This window comes from Crinia signifera, chromosome 12, assembly GCF_055691185.1.
Source record: "Crinia signifera chromosome 12, ASM5569118v1, whole genome shotgun sequence".
NCBI lineage: Eukaryota > Metazoa > Chordata > Amphibia > Anura > Myobatrachidae > Crinia > Crinia signifera.
Genome location: NC_139228.1, coordinates 78,435,022 through 78,459,941, shown reverse-complemented (window position 1 = coordinate 78,459,941; position 24,920 = coordinate 78,435,022). Strand labels below are relative to the sequence as shown.

The 24,920-nt window shown below is 42.2% G+C and overlaps 1 protein-coding gene across 1 annotated transcript; it reads left to right on the top strand.

The window, feature by feature from the left end:
* The first annotated feature begins 20,388 nt into the window (after nucleotides 1–20,388).
* LOC146049573 (olfactory receptor 6N1-like) lies at nucleotides 20,389–24,610 on the top strand. Its single transcript, XM_083166097.1, has 2 exons — nucleotides 20,389–20,718; nucleotides 23,660–24,610. The coding sequence occupies exons 1-2, from the start codon at nucleotides 20,389–20,391 to the stop codon at nucleotides 24,608–24,610; spliced, it is 1,281 nt and encodes a 426-aa protein (XP_083022223.1).
* The last annotated feature ends 310 nt before the right edge of the window (nucleotides 24,611–24,920 follow it).

The following is a 24,920-nucleotide window of genomic DNA, read 5'->3' as shown; positions in this document are numbered from 1 at the left end:
ATAGCTGTACACCCGTGCCGAAGGGAGCTGTATAGAGCACAAATAGATGAAAAGATCTGGTCTCTAAAACCAAATTTTGTGAGCACCTCACGCATGTACATTCAGCTTAGGCAATCAAAGGCCTTCTCCGCATCAAAGGATAGCAGGAGTAGGCCTCCGTCACGTGGAAGAGAATCTATCAAATACTCTGGGTGTATCAGCAGAGGTAGGAAAGAGTTAATACGCGTGACTATCATTTTTGCATAACTCTTTACGTCACTATTCAGTAAAGCTATAGGTTTATAGTTTTGACAATAAGCTGGGTCTTTGCCCGATTTAGGGAGTGTGACTATTTGGGCCTCCAACATCTCTCTAGGGAGAGAACCTAGTGAAGTAACAGCAAAGATATAACTAGCAAAGATATATTAGCTAGTTTTACAATGCCAGAGGTCCAGGAAGCATTAATATTGGCCAATTGGTCTGCGGATAAGGAGGGCAAATTTACACTTCCGGTTCGGGTGTATGGAGTAAACAGCGTTTCTCCACAGCTCCGTACAGTCCCGGCTAAAAAAAATATTTAAAAGGCTTATAGCCTCCACGGACCCGACCCCAGACGAAAAGAGAAACCTGCCTAGTCCAGAGACCCCCTCAGAGGAATCCTCCAGCTCTGCCCGACACCGGGAACAAAGCCCAGGCGCCCAACTCACAGCAGGCTTTGAGGCGTAACTCCCCGCGACCCTGGAATACAGCAGGGACCGGCAAAGCCTGTGACCAAATACTCTCGCATAGAAGGTAACCTGCTGCCCCTACTCACCAGTGGCTAGTTTACATCCCACTTCACCAGAGCAGGCAGCCTGTGCCAGCATAATAACCACTGAAGGCGTCCCTTAAAGGTAGAATTCTCATATACGAAGCACTCCAATCAGGCAGACACGCAGCTGATTACATGTTGCCTTACAGCCCCCATCTATAATCTGTTATACTCTGGCTTACTGTGGCTGGAATTTTACATATGCAGACAATAAAGGGGTGCTGCGCTCACCTTCTGAGGTGCCCACACAGCCGATGCTGACTGGGAGCACTTCTACGTGTAGTATGGACTGCAAGGAGGACAAGATAGGTGGGTAAATAATATATTTATTATATATTATTTCTGGCACCCGCCGGCGCACACAGCACAGCAGCGTGGATCAACCGTCGGTGTCCCTCTCACATCCAGCAGGACGCCCGGAACATCTACGGCCACAAGCATCTGAACACTCCCGCACTGCGGCAGCATTAAGGTATGTTGTATGCACCACTGTGAGCTGCTGGGACGCCAGCCTCCAGTGACATCTCCATACCATCTTACTGTGGACAGTACCGGGACTGTTTTTTCCTTTCGTTTTTCTTCATTTTTATAATTTGTCATTCCACCCACCGCAGCCAGAGACTGATCTTACCTGCGCCCCCCCGCCCCCCTGCCCTTCACCAGGCCGACAGCGGACACCACTCCTCACAAGTGGAAGCTACCCGGCCTGTCACCCCATCCCCCATCTTCCTACCCACCAGTTTTTTTTTTTTTTTTTTTTTTTTTTTTTTTTTTATTAATAATAAATATATTATTTACCCACCTATCTTGTCCTCCTTGCAGTCCATACTACACGTAGAAGTGCTCCCAGTCAGCATCGGCTGTGTGGGCACCTCAGAAGGTGAGCGCAGCACCCCTTTATTGTTTGCATATTCCGTATCTAGAGTTTGGACCACTCTGGGTCTGCAGCCCCTTCGTACATTGGTACTTGAGCGCTATACCCACCCCTGTACAAATATGGAATTTTACATAATTTACCAGAGTTTGTCACCTCACAGCAGCCACCACGCTCCCTTCAATAAACTGGGAAGCAAGTAAAACGTGGCCGTACCCCAACAATGGTGGCAGAATCTGGTGAACCTGGCCCCTCCCCAGCCTGTAAAAAACACATGTCTGATGCTAAAGAGGAAGATTTTGATTCCTCACAACATACCCAACATGCTCAAAGTCTACCTGCTGACTCACTACTAGGCAAAGATCCTTCTTCTATTCACAAAAAAAGATACAATAAATCAACTATACCCTAAAATATTGGAAGCTAAAGTAGACCCTCATCTTCACTCGACCCAACTCCTTTCAAAGTGGGTGGAAGATATACCTGGATTGACCATGCCTCCTGATACAATACTGAAAACATACTGCTAGTACTCAAAATATTTACAATCTGCTTATCTACAAGAAACACATTCAAAGTCACTTTATAGACTATATATCTCTCCTGCTCAATGCAAATACACGGTACCAGATGAAACCGGACACTGTTATAAATGTTCAATGGCCAATGCAAAATATTTACACTGTTTTTGGAGTTGCGCTAAAATCCAAAGGTATTGGAATAAAATTGTAAACTTCTTGAAGGACACTCTGAACATTTCTATATCACCAATACCGGAAGCCTGTCTATTACTCATATTTGATAAGTGGAATCTGGGCCAAAATGGTCTTAAGCACATTCCTATGTTGGTCATCATTCTTACTTTAGCTGAGAAGCAAATATTAAGGCACTGGATTAAGAAATCTGCCCCTTTGCTACAAGAATTGAAACTCAAGAAATTGCAATTTCTATATTTTGATATAAAGACACTTATGATAACAGACTTATTTACTTTACTATCTTTCCATAATAAATGGGACTGTTATATAGGATCTCTTGACGACTACTCAAAAAAAAAGGTACTTGTTTCCTAGCACGGCGCCCACGATATTAAGTCATACGACATATAATCACATTGCATCGCATGCCATACACTCGATGCGATTTAAAATTGTATAAGCCCCTTATACGATTTTTAATTGTATAAGCACCCTAATGGGGGCTTACAATGTTAAATGCACCCCCACGCCACCCCCACTATCAACGCCAACCCGAAGCGTGGCGTGGAGTAGATTTTATATAGTCCCGATCCCGAAGTGTGGCGAGCACAGCGAGCCCCGCGATGGGACGCATATTACTTTACATGTATTATGCGTCCGCTCGCCACGCTTCGGGCTCGGTGGCTCGCTGCGCTCACCACACTAAATAAAATCAACTCCACGCCGACATGTATGACAGGTATGAAAAGGTCGGAGGACACATACCGCCGCCGCTCGCCACACTTCGGATTGGCGTTGATAGTGGGGGTGCCGTTGGGGGTGCTTTTAACATACTAAGCACCCATTATGGTTCATTATCTTATAAGGGGCACATTTAACATTGGAAAAACCCATTAGGGTGCTTATACAATTTTAAATCGCATACCATTATATATGCCATACAATGCGATGGTATACAATTTAAAATTGTATAACATCGGCTGCCATTGCGTAATATCGCATTGCATACCATCGTATGGTCTGCGATGCGATGGGCGCCGTGCTGGGAAACAAGTACCAAAAAAAATATCCTACAGTTCTTTGATGGTCAATATTGCTGTAAAAATTAACCCATTAATTGATCGGACTAACAAAGGGTCAAGGGGAGATGAAGATACATGAATGCAAAGTATACAGTAAAAATCAAACCAATTGTGGAATAGAAATTGCAATCTCTAATGGTTTCTAAATTTATTGTAAATCTACGCCAAATTTATATTAACAGTATAAGACCTTGACCCTACTCACAACTTATCCCTTCCTTCAATTTCACAGATCCCAACAAACGAATCTAGATAATGGTTTTCTCTTACAATATCTAATAATGTATATTATTCCTTTCGGTGACATATTTAGACAACACAAGTGCGTTATCGAAAAGGAAAACCCAAACTTCATTCTCTCCAAAATGACACCCTGATAATTCAATATATGCATTGGAGCCCATATAATAAGAAAGTATTGAACTTCACTCCCCCTTTCAATAGTAAACCCCTTCCCCATCCCCTTCGTGTCTACGTCTATATGTAAAGTTAATGTTTCTTGTGATGGTTTTGGACAGGTCGTAAAATTGGTTTTAGGATATTTCCATGTCTTACAATAACCCTTTTTTTGGAATGATTATAAAAGATAGCAAAGTGATAATTATAACTTAGTCCATTCATAAGACTAACCTTATTGTCTTACTGTCTTAATATCCTATGGGCAAACTTGTTTGGCTTGTTCTGCAATTTATTATACAATAAAAAAAAAGTAAAAAAAAAAAAAAAGGAGGGCAAATTTACGAAGTCTAAAAAGTAGTTAATCGAAGCAGAGGACGGCTGAGGAATACTAAAGTTTTGCAACACATTATAAAGACTTGAGTAGTAGGTAGAAAACTGATTAGATATGTCTTTGGGATTTAACAATTTAACATTAGAGGAAGAGAAGATATGGGGTATCCTATTTTTATCTTGTTGCATCCGTAGCTTGCTAGCTGGCTAACATTTTACCCGATCTATTATCAAAAAGGTGGAACCTCTGTCATAGCCTATTTAGAGCAGATTGTGTCTTAGCTAATAGACATTTTTGAACTTGACTGAATGCTTCAGAAAGTTCTTTACGTAGAGACAGTGATGGCAGTACTTTATTTTTTGCATCCAGTTCTTTGATTTTAGCCTCTAAGACATTTTGGTGAGCAACGGACTGTTTTGTGAGAATAGTTCCAGCTTGGATGGCGGCTCCGTGGGTGACTGCTTTAAGGGTACACCGATGGGTAGAAAGTGAGGTATCTTGGAGAGAATTGGTAATTAGGTAATTGTCGAGACTATCAGAGATAATGTTTTTAGATATGGGATTGGACAGGAGATGGGACGACAGATGCCAAGGACATGGAGTCACATTGCGATAATCAATCTGCCAGAACCACAGGATAGGGGCATGGTCGGACCACGTGATGGGGAGGATGTCCATTTTCTTGGTGTGTTGGAGTGTCCATTTGTCCCCCAACACCATATCTATTCTAGAATAAGTGTTATGAACGTGGGAGTAATATGCATATTCCCAGCTAATTGGGTTGTGTGTTCTCCATATGTCATACAAATCCAATTCAGGGAGCAGGTTAGTAAAAGCAGACAATGGACCTTTAAGTGTGGGCATGCCTAAGGATTTAAGGCTACAGGATTTGTCAAGGGACGTATGGAGAATCAGGTTAAATTCACCCATCACAATTAGCAGGCCCTTAGCAGGCACTATTTCCCTATTAAATTGTTTTACTGAGAGAACCTTTCACTTTTTTGATCAATTACCGAGTCAATTCCTCTGGATCATTCCTATGGGAGTTCCATTAAAGTTAACTTTATAGGAAAGATCTACCTTGAACCCGTGTAAGTACGGTATGAGTTTCCCTTCATACAGTTGTCTGTCACTATACACTTTCAGTGACACCGAGCAGATAAAGATACCTTAATGCGCTTGTTCCCTCTTCACATTGTGTGAGTGAGGGTACGCCATACATTATTGTATGGCATGTCCAAACTGTGGCCCTCCAGCTGTTGTGAACCTAAACATCCCAGCATGCCTTGCCATAATTTAAGCATTCTCTAATATTAAAATTTGGCAAGGCATGATGGGAGGGCATGCCTGCCTTATGGTGTTATGTTTCTTTGGGACATTCCAGTCATTGTCTTTTTTGTCTTTTATCTCTTTGATACGGAATCACCAGTAAATATGAATGTTCAGTAGAACATCTTTTTGCATTATTTTGCAGGCTGCAGCAAAAATTAATAAAAAAAGAAATAATTTGAAGTACAGATGTAAAGGAAAGGGGCGGGGGGGTCAGAACACAAAGTTCTGTGGCAGCGCTGGACTCGATGATTTTGAAAAATGGATTTGACAGATACTTACAAACAATTTTAATATTGATAAACAACCTGTATATACAGTATTTTCTAAAAAGAAGAAATTAAAGAACAACATGTACATATGAACTATAAAATTAATAAAAACACTCTGTGCTTGCTGGACTGATTGTGATATTTTGGCAACAATACAATGCTGTTACACAATTGAGTATTGGTATAGTTACCACTCCATGGGCAATCATGCGGTACACTGGCTTATCCTACTAGTGACAGATGGAATTAGATAATGTCCGGTGGGTCTGGGTATTTCTCCCAAAACTGGGGAAACAATGTTGGGCCCCAATGGGCTAGGGGGGAACAGGTGGAGCACCCAGCAGGGTGTAGTGGTTCCTCTCTAGTAGGTGGCCTGGAAGAAGATGGATGATGTTTCCGTGGCCACTGGAGGTGTTTCCAAGCTGTATTCTCCACTCGTAGTGAGCCACAGGGGGTCTGTCCAGTCGATTGAATGGTTGGGTATTCCCAGATGGGGGGAGGCCAGTGTAATGTCCAATGGGTGTGTCCCAAATTCTCAAAGGAATTGGATCCTCTCTAGTATGTGACCTGGATGAGTGAATTGAGGTCCACGGCCACTGGAGGTACAGATGTAGCCGCAGTCCTCCAGGCAGGGGGTGGCAAAACTATCGCCAGCCCCTGCTTGTCAACGGTACACGCGCCGGAATGCTTGCGTGCCCCGTAGCAACGGAGCTCACTGCGGACATCTGCCACCTCCCCTGCCATTGCCGATGGTCCCCACCGCCGTCCCAACCCCCCTAACCCTGCCTGTCTCCCTGATGTGGAGATGGGAAGGATGCCACTGCCCCACCGCCGAGAGACTGGGATGCGCATGCGCATGAGACGCATGTATTTCCCAATTCAATGGAGTCCCTGTCTGCTGGCGCTCACCAGAGGGGATATTGAGCAAAGATCACAGGGGCTCCATCTGTAACAGTGTGTAGTCCCCTTCCACGGCTATAACCATTCACAAGCTCATTGAACCGGTCCTGGTTTTAGAAATTCAGGTGGACAAAAACTTGGGTTCCCCCATATTTCTAAAACCAGCAACAGGCTCATAGGCTGGTACTGGTTCCCAAAATACAGGGGAACAAAATGAATAAGAGTCCCCCGTATTTTGACAACTATTGTGGGCAGGAGGCAAAGCCCTACAAAGCTCAGACTGCACTTCTGCAAGAAAACTATGAGAAAACTCTGGGGGGCCAGTGGGAAGTACGAGAGGAAAGATCACCCGCATCTCGGTGTCTCGACTGGCGCTGGCTGATGGCAGCCAAGGGGGGTGATTGCCCCCTTCACCCCCTGTATCCGTCCCTGGTTGGTGAGTATAATTTATTTCCACAGGTAACATATTGGAATCTACTGGAGAAGAGGACAGGCCTACAATGTAATCCATAGGTAAGTATGTATGAATGATTAAAGTTTTATTTTTCTTAAATGACTATGTTTTATTTCACTATTGGATTTGTTGTAGAACCAGTGGGCCCTTTAATGCTCAGCGTGCTGGGATTTGTGGTTCTCCATGTCCCTGCATGTGGGGAGGCCTGCTTAGACTTGAATTCCACAACAAAACCCAATAGTTTATTCTACTTTTACACCAAAAATCATCCTGGGGCACAGGGGACAGTTCAGGATATGGTCATTAGGTCTACAACAACTAGGTCCACAAGCATTGGGTCGACACTACTAGGTGCACTACATGCAGCAAGGTTGACATGGGCTAAGGTCGACATGGGTCAACGTCGACATGGATCTAGGTCGACATCGGTCTAGGTCAACATAAGCATTAGGTCGACATGGGCTAGGTTGACAGTAAAAAGGTCAACATGGGGTTTTTCCCTATTATTATTATATATATTTTTTTTACACAAGGCAGCATCGTACGTATTCAATACGAATACGAATGGATACGAATGGATTCAAATATGAATTGATACGACGGCTATGACATTGGAAATTACGAATGAGTTTTGTAAATTTGCCGTATTCTCCATTCCTATTTTCTGGTCATATATGGCTATTCCCGTTCCTACCCATTTATACAGAGATCAACCATATATGGCCATCTTAGTAAATTTCCCCCAGCGGCATCCCAATGTTCAGGATCCTGACATCTTTTAGGTAAGTATGCTAACTATATAGGGTGATATTTTTAACTACTTTTTGGACGCCATTTTGTCATGTATAACCTCCATTTTGTATTTGTATTACTTTATTGCTATATATATGTATTTTTTATTAGGATTAGTGCTTTTGCAGACATATAGGCACCAGTTAGAAATATAGTTCCATTCTAAGTGTCAGCTGTCTTTTACCTTTGACCTGGTGTGGAAGATATAGTGAGTGGGAAGTGTAGCCAGTGTTTAGGCAAACTGACAGTAAGCCTGCTATCAGTATGTCTGATCGGAACTGTCTAGTAAGCTGTATGGGCTATTGTGTCCATAACTATGTGAACAGGAATCGTGTCATTTTGGGATAATTTATATCATGTGAACAGACTGTTACATCCAGAAAGCAATATCTTACAATACTAGGATATTTGCTGCAGGATGGGTATTTAAAGCCTAGAGACTTATACATAGAAGTTCTTGAAGCTACGTCTGTCTGCAGCGGACACAGACTTCTAATCCACCTCTGTGTAATAACTCAGTAGAGTTACTAAGAGGGACCCAGAGGATGACTGGACTTTTATACTTTAAACTACTTATCTGATGATAACCATCCGGGACAGATCTTAAAACATCTGAGACAAAAGCTGAGTATTAACTTGTTACTTATTTGCATGTTTTTATTATTGTAGCTTAAATAAATGTTTATCTTTGTTTTGAAATGTCCTGTGTCAGTCCCTATATTTAACACATTGGGCGGTATTCAATGAGGCAGAATCGCCAAGTTTTATGGCGATTCTGTGTTTTTTTTGTGTGTGCCGGCGTTTTTTTGAGCTGAAAAAGCGAATCACCCTATTCAACGACCTCTATTCGCCGATGACGACTGGTGAATGAAGCACCAATCGCCAAATGTTATTCTCTACAAATCGCCGGTTTTTGTCTATAGGAATTTTCATGGGGATTCGCCGGTAGTCGACGGGAATCACCATGAATCGCCAAAAGTGTATTCAATGAGAAGTTGGCGATTCTTATTTCTTGTTTCATATCGCCGTTCCTCACCGAGTGTCCCTCGTCATCTTTTTATGGTGAACTTTGTTATGAACCTGTGAAATAATTGGTTTTAAGTGTTTAATTTCACTCTGCAAGTGTAATCTAATATTATTTGCTGCCCTTGTGTGATTTGATGGTTGTAGAAGTGCTATACAAATATATATTTAATTTTTTCTGGTATTTTTTTTTCTCCCACAAAGCACTGTTCTTACCCATGGTGCACCTCACTTACCCATGATTCTCCTCCCCACCTCACTCCTTCGTTTGGCCTTTGAGGAGATTACACAGCTTTTGCAGTCTGCTGTATTGGAATCGTTTTTTCAGGGTAATTTGCATTTTTCTTGCATTTCACTGCCATTTCTTACAGTACTGAAGCTGTTTAGGGAAACGCCGGATTGGCTGAGAATCGCCGTTGGGGGCGGCGATTCTCAGCCACGTTGAATAGGGTAACACAGCTAGTCCCGGCGACTCCCGACGAATCCCTACGCATGGCGAATCGCCGTCAAAAAAACAGCGAATGGCTGGCGAATGTAAAATCTGAATCGCTGTGACCAACGATTCAGGTCATTGAATACCGCCCATTGTATCCGAGAACCTGGTCACTTGAGTTATTATTTTAAACCGTCAACTGCTAACCTTTTACTTCTTGTGCACACTGGGGGTTATTTTGATTCACTCGGAAAGGTACAATTACTCTCTTATGGACAAAACCATATGCACTGCAGGTGGGGCTGATGTAACGTGCAGAGAGAGTTAGATTTGGGTGGGGGTGTACAAATGAAGCAGCCAGTATTTACCCTGCACAGAAACAATAAAACACCCAAATCTAACTCTCTTTGCACATGTTACATCAGCCCCACCTGCAGTGCAGCATGGTTTTGTCCATTAGAGAGTGATCCTGCCTTTCCGAGTGAACCAGAATAACCCCCACTGTGTGAAAACCCTAAATTGTAAATATAAATAATAAATCAATCAATCAATCAATTGTTACTTCTGACATCTGTAGTGGTTTTACATTTATTGTCAGTTCTTTAGGGAAATATTCATATTAATATCTTTTCATTTTAATTCTCAAGTGATTAATGTAGCGGAGGAAAATGTAAATCAGCTAACGACCTTGTTAGTAGTCTATTAATAATACATTTATAAAACATATTCCCCAGTGAATTTTTCTTTCAGAAATATGATAAAGGGTATATAAGGCTGAATTACATTACCTGACTCTAATGCTGACTATACACAATCCGCAGCAGAATCCAGTGTGTAATCATTTTGTCTTCTGAATTATATTTAACAGTGATTGTAACATAAAGATATATTTTAATGTCTTCTGTAATATTAAAGAAAAGCATATTTTTATTTTTTATGTCCATAAAGCGCAATTCAGAATACAGAACATCCGTGTCTCTTTTACATTATGTAATACTATAAAGTGGAAGCTGAAATTCCATTCTGATTTTCCATAAGGTAAAATGTTACATACTGTATCATTTCTCATTTATTTATGTCTTCCCTTTGAGTGCCAAGTGAATTTGTCCAAATAGGAGTAAAAATTGCAAAGCAAACATCATTATTCGTCATAATGACCTGTAATGTTTACCTCATATAGGAAATATAATCTTTTTTAACACAAAGTTCTTTTTTTTAAAATTGATATAACAAATGTGAGCGATGCTGTCATTTTTAGCAGATATTTTGAACGTCTCTCACAGAAAGGGTAAAGTAATTACTGAAAATGTAACTTTGCTGCTTGTTGGCATCATGGAAACTTGAAGCTGCTGAGATGATATTACATGATGTTTATGGTTTATCAACAACTAGATTTTTGTTCCGTGCTCGATATAAAAAACAATGCAATGGAATATTATAACCACACATAGACTTAGGGGGAGATGTATCAAATCTTCTGAAGGGAAAATGTAGAGATTTTGCAACCAATAATCTGTATTTATGTAATATCTGGGCGCCCGATTTTTTATTGTAAAGACCCGATTTTTAATTGTATAGTCACCCATGGGTGATTTCATACCCCCACTATCCAATGCATGGAGTTGATTTTATATAGTGTGGCGAGCGCAGTGAGCCACCGAGCCCGAAGCGTGGCGAGCGCAGCAAGCCCCGCGAGGGGATGCAGAATACATGTAAAGTAATCCGCGTCCGCTCGTCACGCTTCGGGCTTGGTGGCTCGCTGCGCTCACCACACTATATAAAATCAACTCCATGCATAGTTGGATAGTGGGGGTATGAAATCACCCATGGTTAACTATAACTGCATGCAATGAAAAAAATCAGGTGCCCAGATAATACATAAGTACCCAATAATCTTCTAAACATCATTTCTCTAGGGTAGCACAGTGCATGTGATCATGGGCAGACAAACTGATATGACCAACTTCTTCTCTTTTTATCTTTAGTAGATTTGATACATTTCCCCCGTAGAAATAAAACACAAAGAAGGAGACTTGTAAAGGAAACCACAGAGATTCTTTATTATTTTGAAGGCGTTCTAAGGCTGAGCTGAGTGAAGGTGAACCAGTCAAACAACTCAAGAGCTCTGCAAGAAACTGGTCTGTATGGGACAGTGGTTAGTAGAAAGACAAAACTGAAGAACAACCATTTAAAAATATATCCTGAGTTTATAATGAAGAATCAGTATTGACCTCACTAAAATGCTCTGAGCTTTTGTGGCCAGATTAGACCGAAAAGGGAACTTTTGGACCCAATTCAAACTGTAGTAAATAGCAAAGCCTACCACTGATTATTGCTCAGCAAATACCTTCACACAAATAAAGTATAGGTATGGCACTATCATGTTGTGGGGAGGGTTTCCTCAATGCTCACTGGGCATCTTGCCAATATTGAAGGGCTAATGGATGATGAAAGATACAGGGCGACATGGTGAGATAGTCCTATTGGGAATATGTGTGTTATTATTTCAAATGTGCGTTTCACAGGGATTATTCAATCAATCTCAGCAAACTGGCGCAAATCTGCAAAAATCACTAGCAGGTTTCAAACCTGTACAGATGTATATAAGTTATTTCAGCAAAGGTTTGTGTCTGGAACAATATAGTACTGTATGTACAGATAGAGCTGCTCTCGTTTAGTGTGGGTCTGGCGGTCGGATCGGCAACCGCCAGCCACCAGAAGGGGACGCACCCACAAGACGCTCCCCATTGGTACCCGCTGCCTCCCTGTCGCTGACTCCCCACACCACCACCACCCCCCCCCCCCCCCCCCCGTAACCCTGCCAGTCTCCCTGAAGTGGAGATGGACAGGGTTCTTGTCCCCAACCGCTGGAAAACTGGGACGCATGTGCGTGTGAAATGCTCACACGTCCCAGTCAGAGGCTCTCCTCTCTGCCTTACACAAACAAATAATCTGGAATGCTTCCAGAAAGATCAATCCCATTAAATGGGAGGGACATACTTCAAGATTTTTCCAGTGAAGTTTCGAAAGCCAGACGTTCTTTTTTCCTGTTTGTACCGCTATAATGAAATTTGACTGTAAATTCTATATGCTTTTCCTAGCGCATCAGTTTTCTATGGCTCCCTTAGCTCTTATGGGACTTACTTTTCGCACGTGGCCAATGAACAAGGTTAAAAAACAGAATCTCCCACTACTTATCTTGGTACTTACAATAGCAAGGAAATGCATTGGACCAGAAAAAAAAATGCAATACAGTTAACCTCAGTTAAGCAGAAGCTTATACAGATCCTTTATTTTGAAAGGAAATATGCAAGACTGGACTTAACCCATGGGATCTGAAAATTCGCTGAAAAATGGACTTTATTTATAGACACTTTGAACTCAGATACTAGATCGCATATCCTGTCTATTCTTGAATCTGTTTGAATACTTAACTTCTACTTTAGTGGTGCTATACTTCATACGTATTGAGCAAGAAAAGCACATGTATGTAGAAGTTCTGTTGGAAAGGCTTACATGTAAATTATGGATAACACCTTGACTAATTTTGTGTTATTAATGGTATAAGAATAGTGCAAGTTAATACATTCTTTCTTCCACCATTCCCCCCCCCCCCCCCCTCTCCCTTCCCAACATTCTGTCTGTGTCTATTTCTTATTTCATTATTTAGTCTGGTTTGTGTTGTTTGGAGTTGAACATTGATACAGTTAAAAAATCATTGAATTGGGATACTGTTACAACAAATACAGTACAGTACTCTCCTCTTTCTACTTTATACCACAATCTTGGAAAGGCACAGGTTTATATCACTGGACCATAGGCGATTGATTGTGACGTAAGATGTACTCTTTATTACAATGTGTACCATCATTTACTGTATATGTGTATGTATATATATATATATATATATATATATATATATATATATATATATACACGTGTTATATGCTACCTATCCTCCCCGGACCTGTCCCCATCTGTATTGAGCCGTGTCTCTGAATGCCTTTCTGCTGTTTCATCCTGGATGTCATCTCGCCACCTCAAACTTAATATCTCAAAAACAGAATTAATTATATTTCCGCCAATAAATAGTAGTTACCAACCTGATATCTCTATCGCTGTTGAGAAGATTACAATCACTCCTACCTCTCAAGCTCACTGCCTAGGTGTTATCCTTGACTCAGAACTTTCCTTTGTACCCCACATTCAATCTGTCTCAAAATCATGCCACATGCACCTAAAAAACATATTTAAAATTCGCCCTTACCTTACACAAGACACTGCAAAAACTCTAATCCATGCTCTCATCATCTCACGCATTGATTATTGCAATAGTCTCCTTATTGGCCTTCCCCAATACAGACTCTCACCACTACAGTCCATTATGAATGCAGCTGCAAGGCTAATCTTCCTAGCCAGACGTTCATCGTCTGCAAAGCTACTCTGTCAGTCACTTCACTGGTTACCTGTATTCTACCGTATTCAATACAAAATTAGTTTACTTACACACAAAGCCATAAACCAAACTACACCAACATACATATCTTCTCTTATCTCAAAATATCATCCAACACGACCTCTACGCTCCTCACAAGATCTGCGTCTCTCATCCACACTCATTACTCGCTCCCATTCCCGACTGCAGGACTTTCTTCAGGCTGCACCGACTCTGTGGAATGCCCTCCCAAGCACAATAAGACTCTCCTCCAGTCTCCAAACCTATAAGCGTTCCCTAAAAACTCATCTCTTCAGGCAAGCTTATCAAATTCCAGAACCAGTCATAGAACCTTGCGTTCTGGTGGAATCGATGCAATAAAGAATACAGTATCTATCCTTATGTATCAATGCCTATTTCCCTATAGATTGTAAGCTTGAGAGCAGGGCCCTCCTACATTTTGACCATCTGTAAATACCCTGTTTTGTTGTATCACTGTCCCCTATGTAAAGCGCAATGGAATATGCTGCGCTATATAAGAAACTGTTAATAAATAAATAAATAATATGCATTTATATCTTTGTATCGTGTGTCATTCTATTCTTATTGGAAAAACATTTCAATAAAAAGCATTTTAAAAAAATCAGGTATAGCTGCACCAGGGTGTCAACCATCAAGGAGCAACACCTGAACGGACGGCCCGGGGTCACGGCGCGTCAGACGTAGGACGTGCGTCCGGGACTCAGTGACGTGTGTGCGTGAGGAGATGCTGGGAAGAAGGCACGAGACAGACGGGAGATGAAAAGCTGACCCGGCTCCCCCACGCTAAGCCCGCCCGACCCCGTACAGCTGATTGACGGCATGTGCCGCCCGAAGGAGATACGGCCGGCTCCCCTGCGCTAAGCATTCCCGACCCCGTGCAGCTGAGTGACGGCACGTACCGCCCGAAGGAGATACGGGAGGCAACAGCACAGCAGACCAGACTCCCAGAGAGGAGAAGCTGACCCGGCTCCCCCGCGCTAAGTCCTCCCTATCCCGTACAAGCTGAGTAACGGCACATATTGCACGAAGGAGATACGGGCGGCAACTCCACAGCAGACCGGACCCCCAGAAATGAGAAGCTGAACTGACTCCTCCGCACTAAGCCCTTCCGACTCCGTACAGCTGAGTGACGGCACGCACCGCCCGAAGGAGATACGGGCGGCAGCAACACAGCAGACCGGACCCCTAGAGTCCTGGGGAGACCCCAGGTAGCTGAAGGACGGATTGCACCGTCTGAAGAAGATACAGGCTGCAGCAGCAGAGCAGACCGGAGTAAAGGGGAGCAAAGTAGCCCTGCCAGCTTGACGCACCTGGTGAGCCCTGAGCCTAAAGAGAGTTCGGTGAACTGGTACCGTGAGTACAAATAAAAGTATCTTTGTCTCTGGGACTGAATAGCATAGACTGTCTGTGACATGGGGAAAACTGGGCAGACGGCTGCTGCAGCAAAACTTGAAAAGTATGCCAGAAGTAATCCTCAGACAAGGCTGGCTGCAGGGGAAGTGAGGCAGTCTATGTCCCCTCAAAAGAATGCGGCACCTAACACTAGCGTGAACGAGCCTGCAGCAGAAGCAACACTCCAACAGCTTCTGGAAGCAATTAATGGGTGTGAGCTAAGACTGGGGGAGAAAATAGAGAAAACTCAAGCCGATATATGCCTGCTGAGACAGGAGATACAGGGTGAAATGTAATAGGATGAGAGATTCAGAAAGTGAGAGATTTGGTAAGAAATCTCCAGTTCTTTTAAAGTGGCAATCATTTACACAGCAAAACCAGTGGGATTTTGCAGTGTAAATGATTGCCACTTTAAAAAAACTGGAGATTTCTTACCAAATCTCTCACTTTCTGAATCTCTCATCCTATTACATTTCACCCACAGAGTGTAAATACAAGAGTGGATGAGGCTGAGTCGAGAATTTCTCAGATAGAAGACACACAAAACTCAGTAATAGCTCAGCTCAATAAGCTGAAAGGATCCATGGTGGGGATACAATCGCAGGTGTCCGAAATGGAGGGCCGGTTGAGGCGTAATAACATCAGAGTGGTGGGGGTACCTGAGAGAACTGAAGGAGGATCTTCAGAAGTATGGTTGGAGAACTGGCTAGTAACAAATCTCGGAAAAGAGGTGTTGTCCCCACAATTTTGTATCGAGAGAGCACCAGGGAGACCGTTACCCCCAGGGGCACCTGCGAGGACTATAATCGCTAAAGTAATGAACTTTAGGGACCGCGATGCAATCATTAGACAGGCACGGCTAAAAAATCAGTTGGAAATTAATGGAGCTAAAATCATGATCTTCCCTGATTACTCTAGAGATGTACAAAAAGAACGGCTAAAGTACAGCAGCATTAAGAAACGCCTAAAAGAAATGGGCATACAGTACTCAGTCATGTTCCCTGCCAAGCTCAGGATCATCAGTAACGGGGAAACAAAATTCTTCAGTACAGCAGAGGAAGCCTCCACGTGGCTAGAGAGCCATAAAGAAAGAAAATAATAAAAAAACATAGGAATAGTGATGTAAGAAACGGCTCAAATTAGGAGAAGAATGGGACTCTGAAAAAGTTAGCAACCCCGTCCGCAGTGAAGAGAAGAGGGGCAACCTCCCCTGACAATGGAACAGTGTATACACACACATATATGCGAAATTAAGTATATAGGTGGTTGCTTAAGGTTTTGCTTGGTGTATTGCTTTTTTTTTTTTTTTGTTATTGATTGCCCTCTTTTGGGGTCCTAAAATTGTGTTCCTTAGAGCCAGGGGGATGACGGCCGTATAGGTCGGTTTATGTGGTTTTAAGTTGGTCTCTTCGGTTAAAATAAAATGTTGCAATGATGTTAATAAATATATAAAGAAGGAAAATGCTGTCGGGAGGGGGGGGGGGGGGTGGAGGGGTGGGATGAGTGGATATGGGATGAGGTAATATTAAGTAGTATAATAAGTCTTGTATAGTAGCTTATAAATATGAGTACACACGTCATAGAGTCCACTGAAGTGGTGATCTTAAGGAAGAGATTCCGAATTGGGCTAAGGGTAGAAGGTATAGGGTGTTGCCCTATTTTTGTGCATGCGGTGAATGAGGTGAGGGGAGTATAATTGCAGGGTAACTGATCAGGGTTAAGGTATCCTTTGATGGGGAAGGTATACAGGGAGGGGGCGGGACAGGGAAGGAGGGCGGAGGGGGGCTGGGACAGGGAAGGTGGGAGGTGGGGTTTGCATCGTATAGGTCCAGTAAAAATAAGAAGTGATATCAGGTTAAAATGTGGTAAAATAAAAAAGGGGTGCGTACACACGGAGGTAAAGGATAGACGTGGATTAGCAAGCACAGACATATATAATGGTTAAAATAGTATACTGGAATGTTAGAGGGTTGAATGATAAGATTAAAAGGACCACGGTATTGAATCAAATTAAGAAATATGGTGCACAAATAATATGTTTGAGTGAAACACATTTAACGGAGGGTAAGGAAGCAGTAATGAAGAAGCCATGGGTGGGGTTAGCATTCCACTCAACCAGGGCCGGTGCTAGGCACCGGAGCGCCCCAGGCTGGGGGGGTCACCCCGGCGCCCACCGTCGCGCAGTTACTGGGGAGGATGATGTGCCCGCTGTGGAAGGGGGGGTAGAGGATGCGATTGCTCCGGGGGGAGGGGGGGCGGGAGCGGTGCAGCGGCAGCCGCCGAGTTTGCGGGGGGGTAGGAGGGAACCCGCTCACCTGCCGGGTGCCTGCCACGTCGATTCACAGCGGCGTTGGGCAGGCGTCGGGTAGTGATGCGGCGGCAGCTGCTGAGTTTTCTGGGGGTGGGGGGAAGTCGTGTCTCTCCACAGCAGCGTTGGGCGGGTGGGTTGAAGTAGTCAAAAGCGAAGTGACAGGGGGAGACGACGAGGTTGCTGGGGGTGGCGGGGGGGCAGCTTAGCCGCTCACCTACATCCAGGGGGGTTTCCAGCTCCGGACTACCGCCCTCCAATGGCCGGTGCCCTAGGCAAATGCCTAGAGCTGCCTAGTGGTGGCGCCGGCCCTGCACTCAACCTTTACAAACTGCTCCCGTGGGGTGTCAATTCTGATCCATAAGAATGTACCATTTCATTATAAACGGAAGGAAATTGATCGCTACGGGAGATATGTCTTTTTGGAAGGGGAATTATATGGAACCAGGGTTTGTATATTGGCAATATATATCCCTCCCCCATTCCAGTATGATATTTTGGAACGAGCAATTGAGTTTATTTCTAAAGCCACGGGGGCTGAAGTACTATGCCTCGGGGACTTTAATAACGTTATGGACCCTAGCATTGACAGGTGGAACCGTGTAGGGGGGAATGTGAGGATAGGGAATAAGGGGTTTGATAGATTTATAAGAGATATAGGATGGAGGGATGTGTGGAGAGAGAAACACCCAGACAGGCAGGAATATACATGTTATTCCATTGCTGGTGCAGTTAAAACAACAAGAAGAGAGGGGATGTAATATATGGAAATGCCACCCAGTATGGATAGAACAAATGGGAGATGGGTCAGATTTAGAACAGGAATGGGAAGAATATTATCGGGTGAATGCAAGCTCAGCACCCCAAGTGGTGGTGTGGGATGCAGGGAAGGCAGTTATAAGAGGGTCATTAATCAAAAGAATTGCACAAATTAAAAAAAGAACAAGGGAAAAAAAACATAAATTAGAAGCAGAAAATAAAAGATTGGAAAATCAATATGGGCAAAATAAAACTGTAGAAATTAAGAAAGAATGGATGCAGGTGAATAGGGCATGGACAAGCGAGTTAAAGGAAGAGGCAGTGAGACAACAAAGGTTTCTAGCGCATAGTAGATACATAAATGATGATAGACCCGGCAGTTATATGGCCCAGTTAATTAGGAATGCAAAACCAAAAAACTATGTAGCACAGATGGAAACAGTAACAGGGAGGATGGTGGATACATCAGCAGAGAAGGCACAGGTGTTTGTTGAATATTACAAAGAACTATATAAATCAACATTAAAAATGGGGGTGGACGAAATTAGACAATTCCTGGAAGAGGTACAACTCCCCAAAATAAGTAGAGAACAATATGAAGTAATGGAGGAACCCATCACCGTGGAGGAAATAAGAGAAGCGATCAAACAACTCCCGGGGAAAAAAGCACCCGGGTGTGACGGGATACCAGCAGAAATCTTTAAAAAACATGAAGGTAAAATGGCCCCGTGGTTAATGACATTATTTAATAATAGTTTAATAGAAGGGAGGTTGCCGGAATCCATGGAAGAAGCACTAATAGTAGTGATACCCAAGGAAGAAAAAGATTTGCGTAGACCTGAGTCATACAGACCAATATCGCTCATCAACATAGACGCCAAAATATTGGCGAAAGTGTTGGCACGGAGAATGGAAGGGGTACTTAATGGTGTCATCCACCCTGATCAAACGGGTTTTAGAAAGAATATGAGTACTAAGGAGAACATAAGGAGGCTATACACCAATATGTTGATAGATCAAGACCAGGCAAAAAACAGGGCAGTAATGTCCTTAGACGCGGCAAAAGCATACGACTGCATAGAGTGGACATATCTGTGGCTGGTCCTGGAAAAATATGGATTCGGCCCCAGATATATAAACTGGATAAAATTGCTGTATAGAGAACCAAAAGCCAGAGTTCAGGTCAATGGATTCAACACAGAACCCTTTGGTTTGGCGAGGGGAACAAGACAGGGGTGTCCGCTATCCCCTGCCTTGTTCAACCTTGCGCTGGAACCTTTGGCGTGTATCCTGAGAGACACACGAGAGTTGGTAGGGGTCGGATGGGGAGAAGGGGACAGAGAAATAATATCGATGTATGCCGACGATATGTTGGTATATCTGTGCAATTACACAAGAGAAGTACCAATAGTATTAAGGATAGTAGAAAACTTCGGAAGGTACTCGGGGTTGAGAGTCAATTAGGGGAAATCCAACATAATACCGTTTAGAGGAGGTAGAGTAGAACAAGGGAATAACATAGGAAATTTGAGCTGGGTGGATGACACTAGATACTTGGGAATCAAAATAACTAATAGAGTAGAGGAATTTATAAAGTATAATGTAGAACCATTTATTAAGACATATCAGACCAAGGTCCACACCTGGAGTAGACTCCCACTGTCAGTATCAGGAAGGGTCAATCTAATAAAAATGGTGATCCTACCAAAACTGCTATACATCCTTCAAAATTCACCAGTTTACCTGCCAAAGAGCCTGTTTAAAAAAATAGATAGCATCACAGTGTCGTTAATATGGGGAGGAAAAAGGGTGAGAATAAGTAGTGAAACACTGACCAGGCCAAAAAAAATGGGAGGCCTGGGGTTGCCACACTTCCGCCTGTACTACATGGCCGCACAATTAACCCAGATACAAAACTGGATGAGGAAAGGAGATAATAACAGATAAATAAATTAGTATCCAAGAATTGTGGCAAAATGACACCCAGACAAACCATTATAGTGGGAAACGCCCAAAAAACGAGTAACCCATTAATTAAACAAGCAAAAACAGTATGGGACGGGGCAAATAGTATAATGGGAGTTAGAGGAATAGACCCGGAAACACCAGTATGGAAGAAAGGGGTAAAAGAAAAAAAGAGTGATCTGAGTGAGGAAGAAACCAGGATATCATGGGAGAAAGTAGGGATAATAAATATTGGACAAGTATACCAGAATGGAGTAATTAAGACCTATGGCCAATTAGACAAAGAATATTGCCTGCCAAGAGGATATATGTTCCGATATTTCCAATTGAGAGGAAGTTTAAAGAAAAGATATGGTGGAGGAAAGGTTAACATTGAGGAGTCTCCACTAAAGGAATTAATGGATAGAGGGAAAAATGTTAAGATCTCTGAAATATATAAAGTATTAATAAATAAATCCAAAAACCCCCAAATAGATAAAACTAAACAGGAATGGGAAAGGGATCTGGGAGAAATTAATGACCATGCCTGGAAAAGAGCCCTAGCGTCGCCAACAAGAGCCACAAAATCTATAAAAACCCAACAAATCCAACTATACATGTTACACCGGGTATATATCACCCCGGAAAAAATGAAAAAATTTGATAAAAACAAAGATGATATATGCCCAAAATGTAAAAAAAAACAAGGAACATTTATCCACATGATATGGCGGTGTGAAGTGGTAAAAAGATTTTGGGAACAGATCAGATGCATACTGAATAATATAGGCCTGATTAGCAGAAACTATGATGCTAAAATGTGTTTGCTGGGTATACAAAGGGACCACAGGGAAGGGGATATATCAAACATACTGGGGGAAAAATTAATCGCCCTGGCAAAAGTAATTATTGCTAGAAAATGGTTAGCACCAGGAGAACTGGAACTGGACCAGTGGAAAAAACTAGTCAATAGTACACTAGAACACGAAAAACACATGTATATAAGAAGTGGAAGCAATAACACAAAATTTTAAAAAAAATGGACACGTTGGATAGAATCAGTGCACTATGATGTTTTGTAATAGAGAAACACAAATTTGGATACTGGAAAATTAAAGATAGGAAAAGAAAGGAGTGAGAAAAGATGCAAATCTGGGGGGTGGGGAGGGGGGGGGGGGAAGGGAGGGGGTGATATGGGGTGGGGGGTGGGGCACAAGAGGAGAGTGCTGAAAGATTAGAGATGTATAGTAATAATGTAAATTAATTAGCAACATGTATGGATGGGAAACTGATGGACCAAACAATTGTAATGTAAAATGATGAATGTATGGTTGAAATGTATAAGAATGATTTTATGTAATTTGAAAAACGAAATAAAGAAATACAGAATTAAAAAAAAAAAAAAAAAGGAGCAACACCTAAAATGCTGACTCGCTGTGACATTATGTGCAACACACAGCTCTTGTCACAGTGTTGCACACATACTGGTCAGAATCTCCTGGACCCCATGCAGCGAAGAAAATAGGGGTCCAGGCAACTTGGCCATGCCTCGTCTTGTAAGACCACGCCTTATATACACATGGCCATGCCTCATCTTGTAAGACACGCCTTATATACACATGGCCATGCCTCATCTTGTAAGACCATGCCTTATATACACATGGCCATGCCTCATCTTGTAAGACCACGCCTTATATACACATGGCCATGCCTCATCTTGTAAGACCACGCCTTATATACACATGGCCATGCCTCATCTTGTAAGACACGCCTTATATACACATGGCCATGCCTCATCTTGTAAGACCACGCCTTATATACACATGGCCATGCCTCATCTTGTAAGACACGCCTTATATACATGGCCATGCCTCATCTTGTAAGACCACGCCTTATATACACATGGCTTTGCACCTATTTGTTAGACCACATCTCTTTTGCCAGGGTGTGCCTTCGGTGTCCAGACTCCATATCCAGCTGCAACGGTAGCTTCAGTAGGGATTCCACTGAGAACATACAGTGATTATTGTTTCTTATTTCTACTTTCACTAATACTGCAAAAGTCGGGCTCTAATAAAAATTTGGTATGGGCCATTTTAGTGCTGTGCGATGCAATGCGATTTTTTTATGTCATTTATTCACTGCTGTGTTAGCCCCGGGGGATCACATCGCATCACACTTCCCGCAAAATCGCATGCAATCGCATGCGATTTTATAGGGTGCGATGCCATGCAATTAGCTATATACTTGTATGAGATACAATTAGTTTTTTGGGGGGAACCCCCTCACTATCCACGCCACCCTGAAGCGTGGCGAGCGGCGGCGGAACGCATCCTCCCGACCTTTTCATACCCCCACTATGCACGTCGGCGGGGAGTTGATCTCATATAGTGTGGCGAGCCCAACGAAAGGGCACAGATTACTTTACATGTATTCCATGTCCGCTCGCCACACTTCGGGATAGTGGGGGTATGAAAAGGTCAGGAGGACGCGTTCCGCCACCCCTCGCGGGGCTCGCTGCGCTCACCACGCTTCAGGGTGGCGTGGATCGTGGGGGGGTCAGTTAAACCTCATTGTATGTCATACAAATGTATAGATAATGGCATGGCATCGCACCCTATAAAATTGCATGCAATCGCATGCGATTTTGCGGGAGGTGCGATGCGATCCCCCGAGGCCAACACAGCAGTGAATAAATTAAATTAAAATTTTTATTTCACTACGCTAGCATACATAGGAAATCTGGGTGCCCTGCTAGGAAACAAGTACCAAAAATTCTCTAAATGAGGATATCTTACAAATCTGAGTCATAGACATACAGTATATACAAAAAAAGCTGCAGAAAGCTAACGTGTTGGTGTATACATGTATTTTTCCAGATAAAAACTGCGATACTCAGGTTCTCTGGAGCAACATAAAACAAATGATCCTGCGCTAATGGATCTGGGTGCAATATGAATGAATGAACTTTCCACAATTTCACACAATATGTTTATGTAATATAGACTCAATTTGTTAAGAATACACAATAAAAATCAATAGTTACAGTTATTGGCGGCCACCAACAAAATAATAACTAGAAATTAATTAAATAAATGATATGTGTACTACAAGACACTTTTAAATGTACTCAGATATAAAATTTCAGTAAATTCCCTTTTCAAAAAAGTACAAGATCCAGCAGGACCTTGTAATCACCAATATACCAATCCACCAATCCATAGGTCAATAGTCCCATATATTGAAATCTCACAGGAACAATGGATGTAAATATGGGTATTATATATGCTGAAGTTCCATCCAATATAATCACATAAGTGTAACCATTAGAGTGGTGAGGTGTTTTTGGGAAACATTTTCTAATTTGCAAACTGATTTTTGAATCTTCTATTTCTCTCACAGGATTCTCTGTTGTTTAACATAATGACAGAAACCAACAAAACTGTAGTAGAAGGTTTTATTTTGTTGGCTTTTGCTGATTTGCACGAGTTCCAGAATTTACTCATCTTTGTTTTTCTACTGACCTACATAATATGTATCATGGGGAACATCGCTATAATCGTTCTTGTTAGAGTGGAACCTTCTCTTCATACCCCGATGTATCATTTTATTAGTGTATTTTCTATTTTAGAAATTATGTTTGTATCTGTTACTATCCCCAAACTTTTAGCAATTCTAATTGCAGGTAATAACTTTATTTCATTTAATGGATGCATTATTCAAATGTATGTTTTCAACTCCTTGGGAGTAACTGAATGTTATCTTCTCGTAGTAATGGTCTTTGACCGCCACCTTGCTATTAACAATCCGTTACAGTACCGAGCTATCATGACACCTATGTTTTGTATTGGGTTGGCCTTCCTTCCATGGATCACAGGATTTGGTAGTATATTAATCCCTGATATCATCACAGCACAGCTGGATTTCTGTGGTCCTAACGTGATTGACCACTTCTTCTGTGACATGGCTCCTCTACAGAACTTAGCATGTTCCGATCCTTTCATTAGCAATATATGTGCGAGTGCATCTGGCATTTTTGATATCATTGTCCCTTTTCTTATAATCATAGGACTCTACATCCATATAATAATGACTGTGTCAAAGGTCAAGACCAATGAAGGAAAACAGAAAGCATTTTCCACATGTTCCTCTCATCTCATTGTAGCCGTTCTGTTTTATAGCACAGCCAGCATTGTGTATACCAAGCCTAAAGGAAGCCATTATGACAAATATCTTGCTTTTATGTACACAGTAATCACGCCTATGATTAACCCTTTTATTTATACATTTAGGAACAGAGAAGTAAAGAAACTTTTGGGGAATTCAATAAAGCGTCTTAAAAAGCCACTTTAATTACAAAGTATTGGTTAACATTGTAAAAAAAAAAATCTTACTTCTTGTTTTTAATAATTTAACATTTAGGGTAAAATTGACTAAATAATTACTAATTGGTTACTATGGGCAGCATTATCTATTTTCATATTTGAAGCTTTAGTAAATGTACCCAGTAGAGTTGTGCACATCTTGCAGTGCCCTGCCCCTAATGTGATATGACAGTGTGGGTCCAGAACTCATATATTAGTTATTCAAGGTCAAATTTAGCTTACAGCTTTTCAGCACACATCAGGTCATAAGCTTAAGAAACACATATATGCTGAAACAA

Bases quoted from the DNA above. Each gene is read 5' to 3' on its own strand.
- LOC146049573 (XM_083166097.1), top strand. From the start codon at position 20,389: ATGGGAGTTAGAGGAATAGACCCGGAAACACCAGTATGGAAGAAAGGG. The intron at 20,719-23,659 runs GTATTAATAAAT...TTTCTCTCACAG, and splicing joins AGATCTCTGAAATATATAAA to GATTCTCTGTTGTTTAACAT.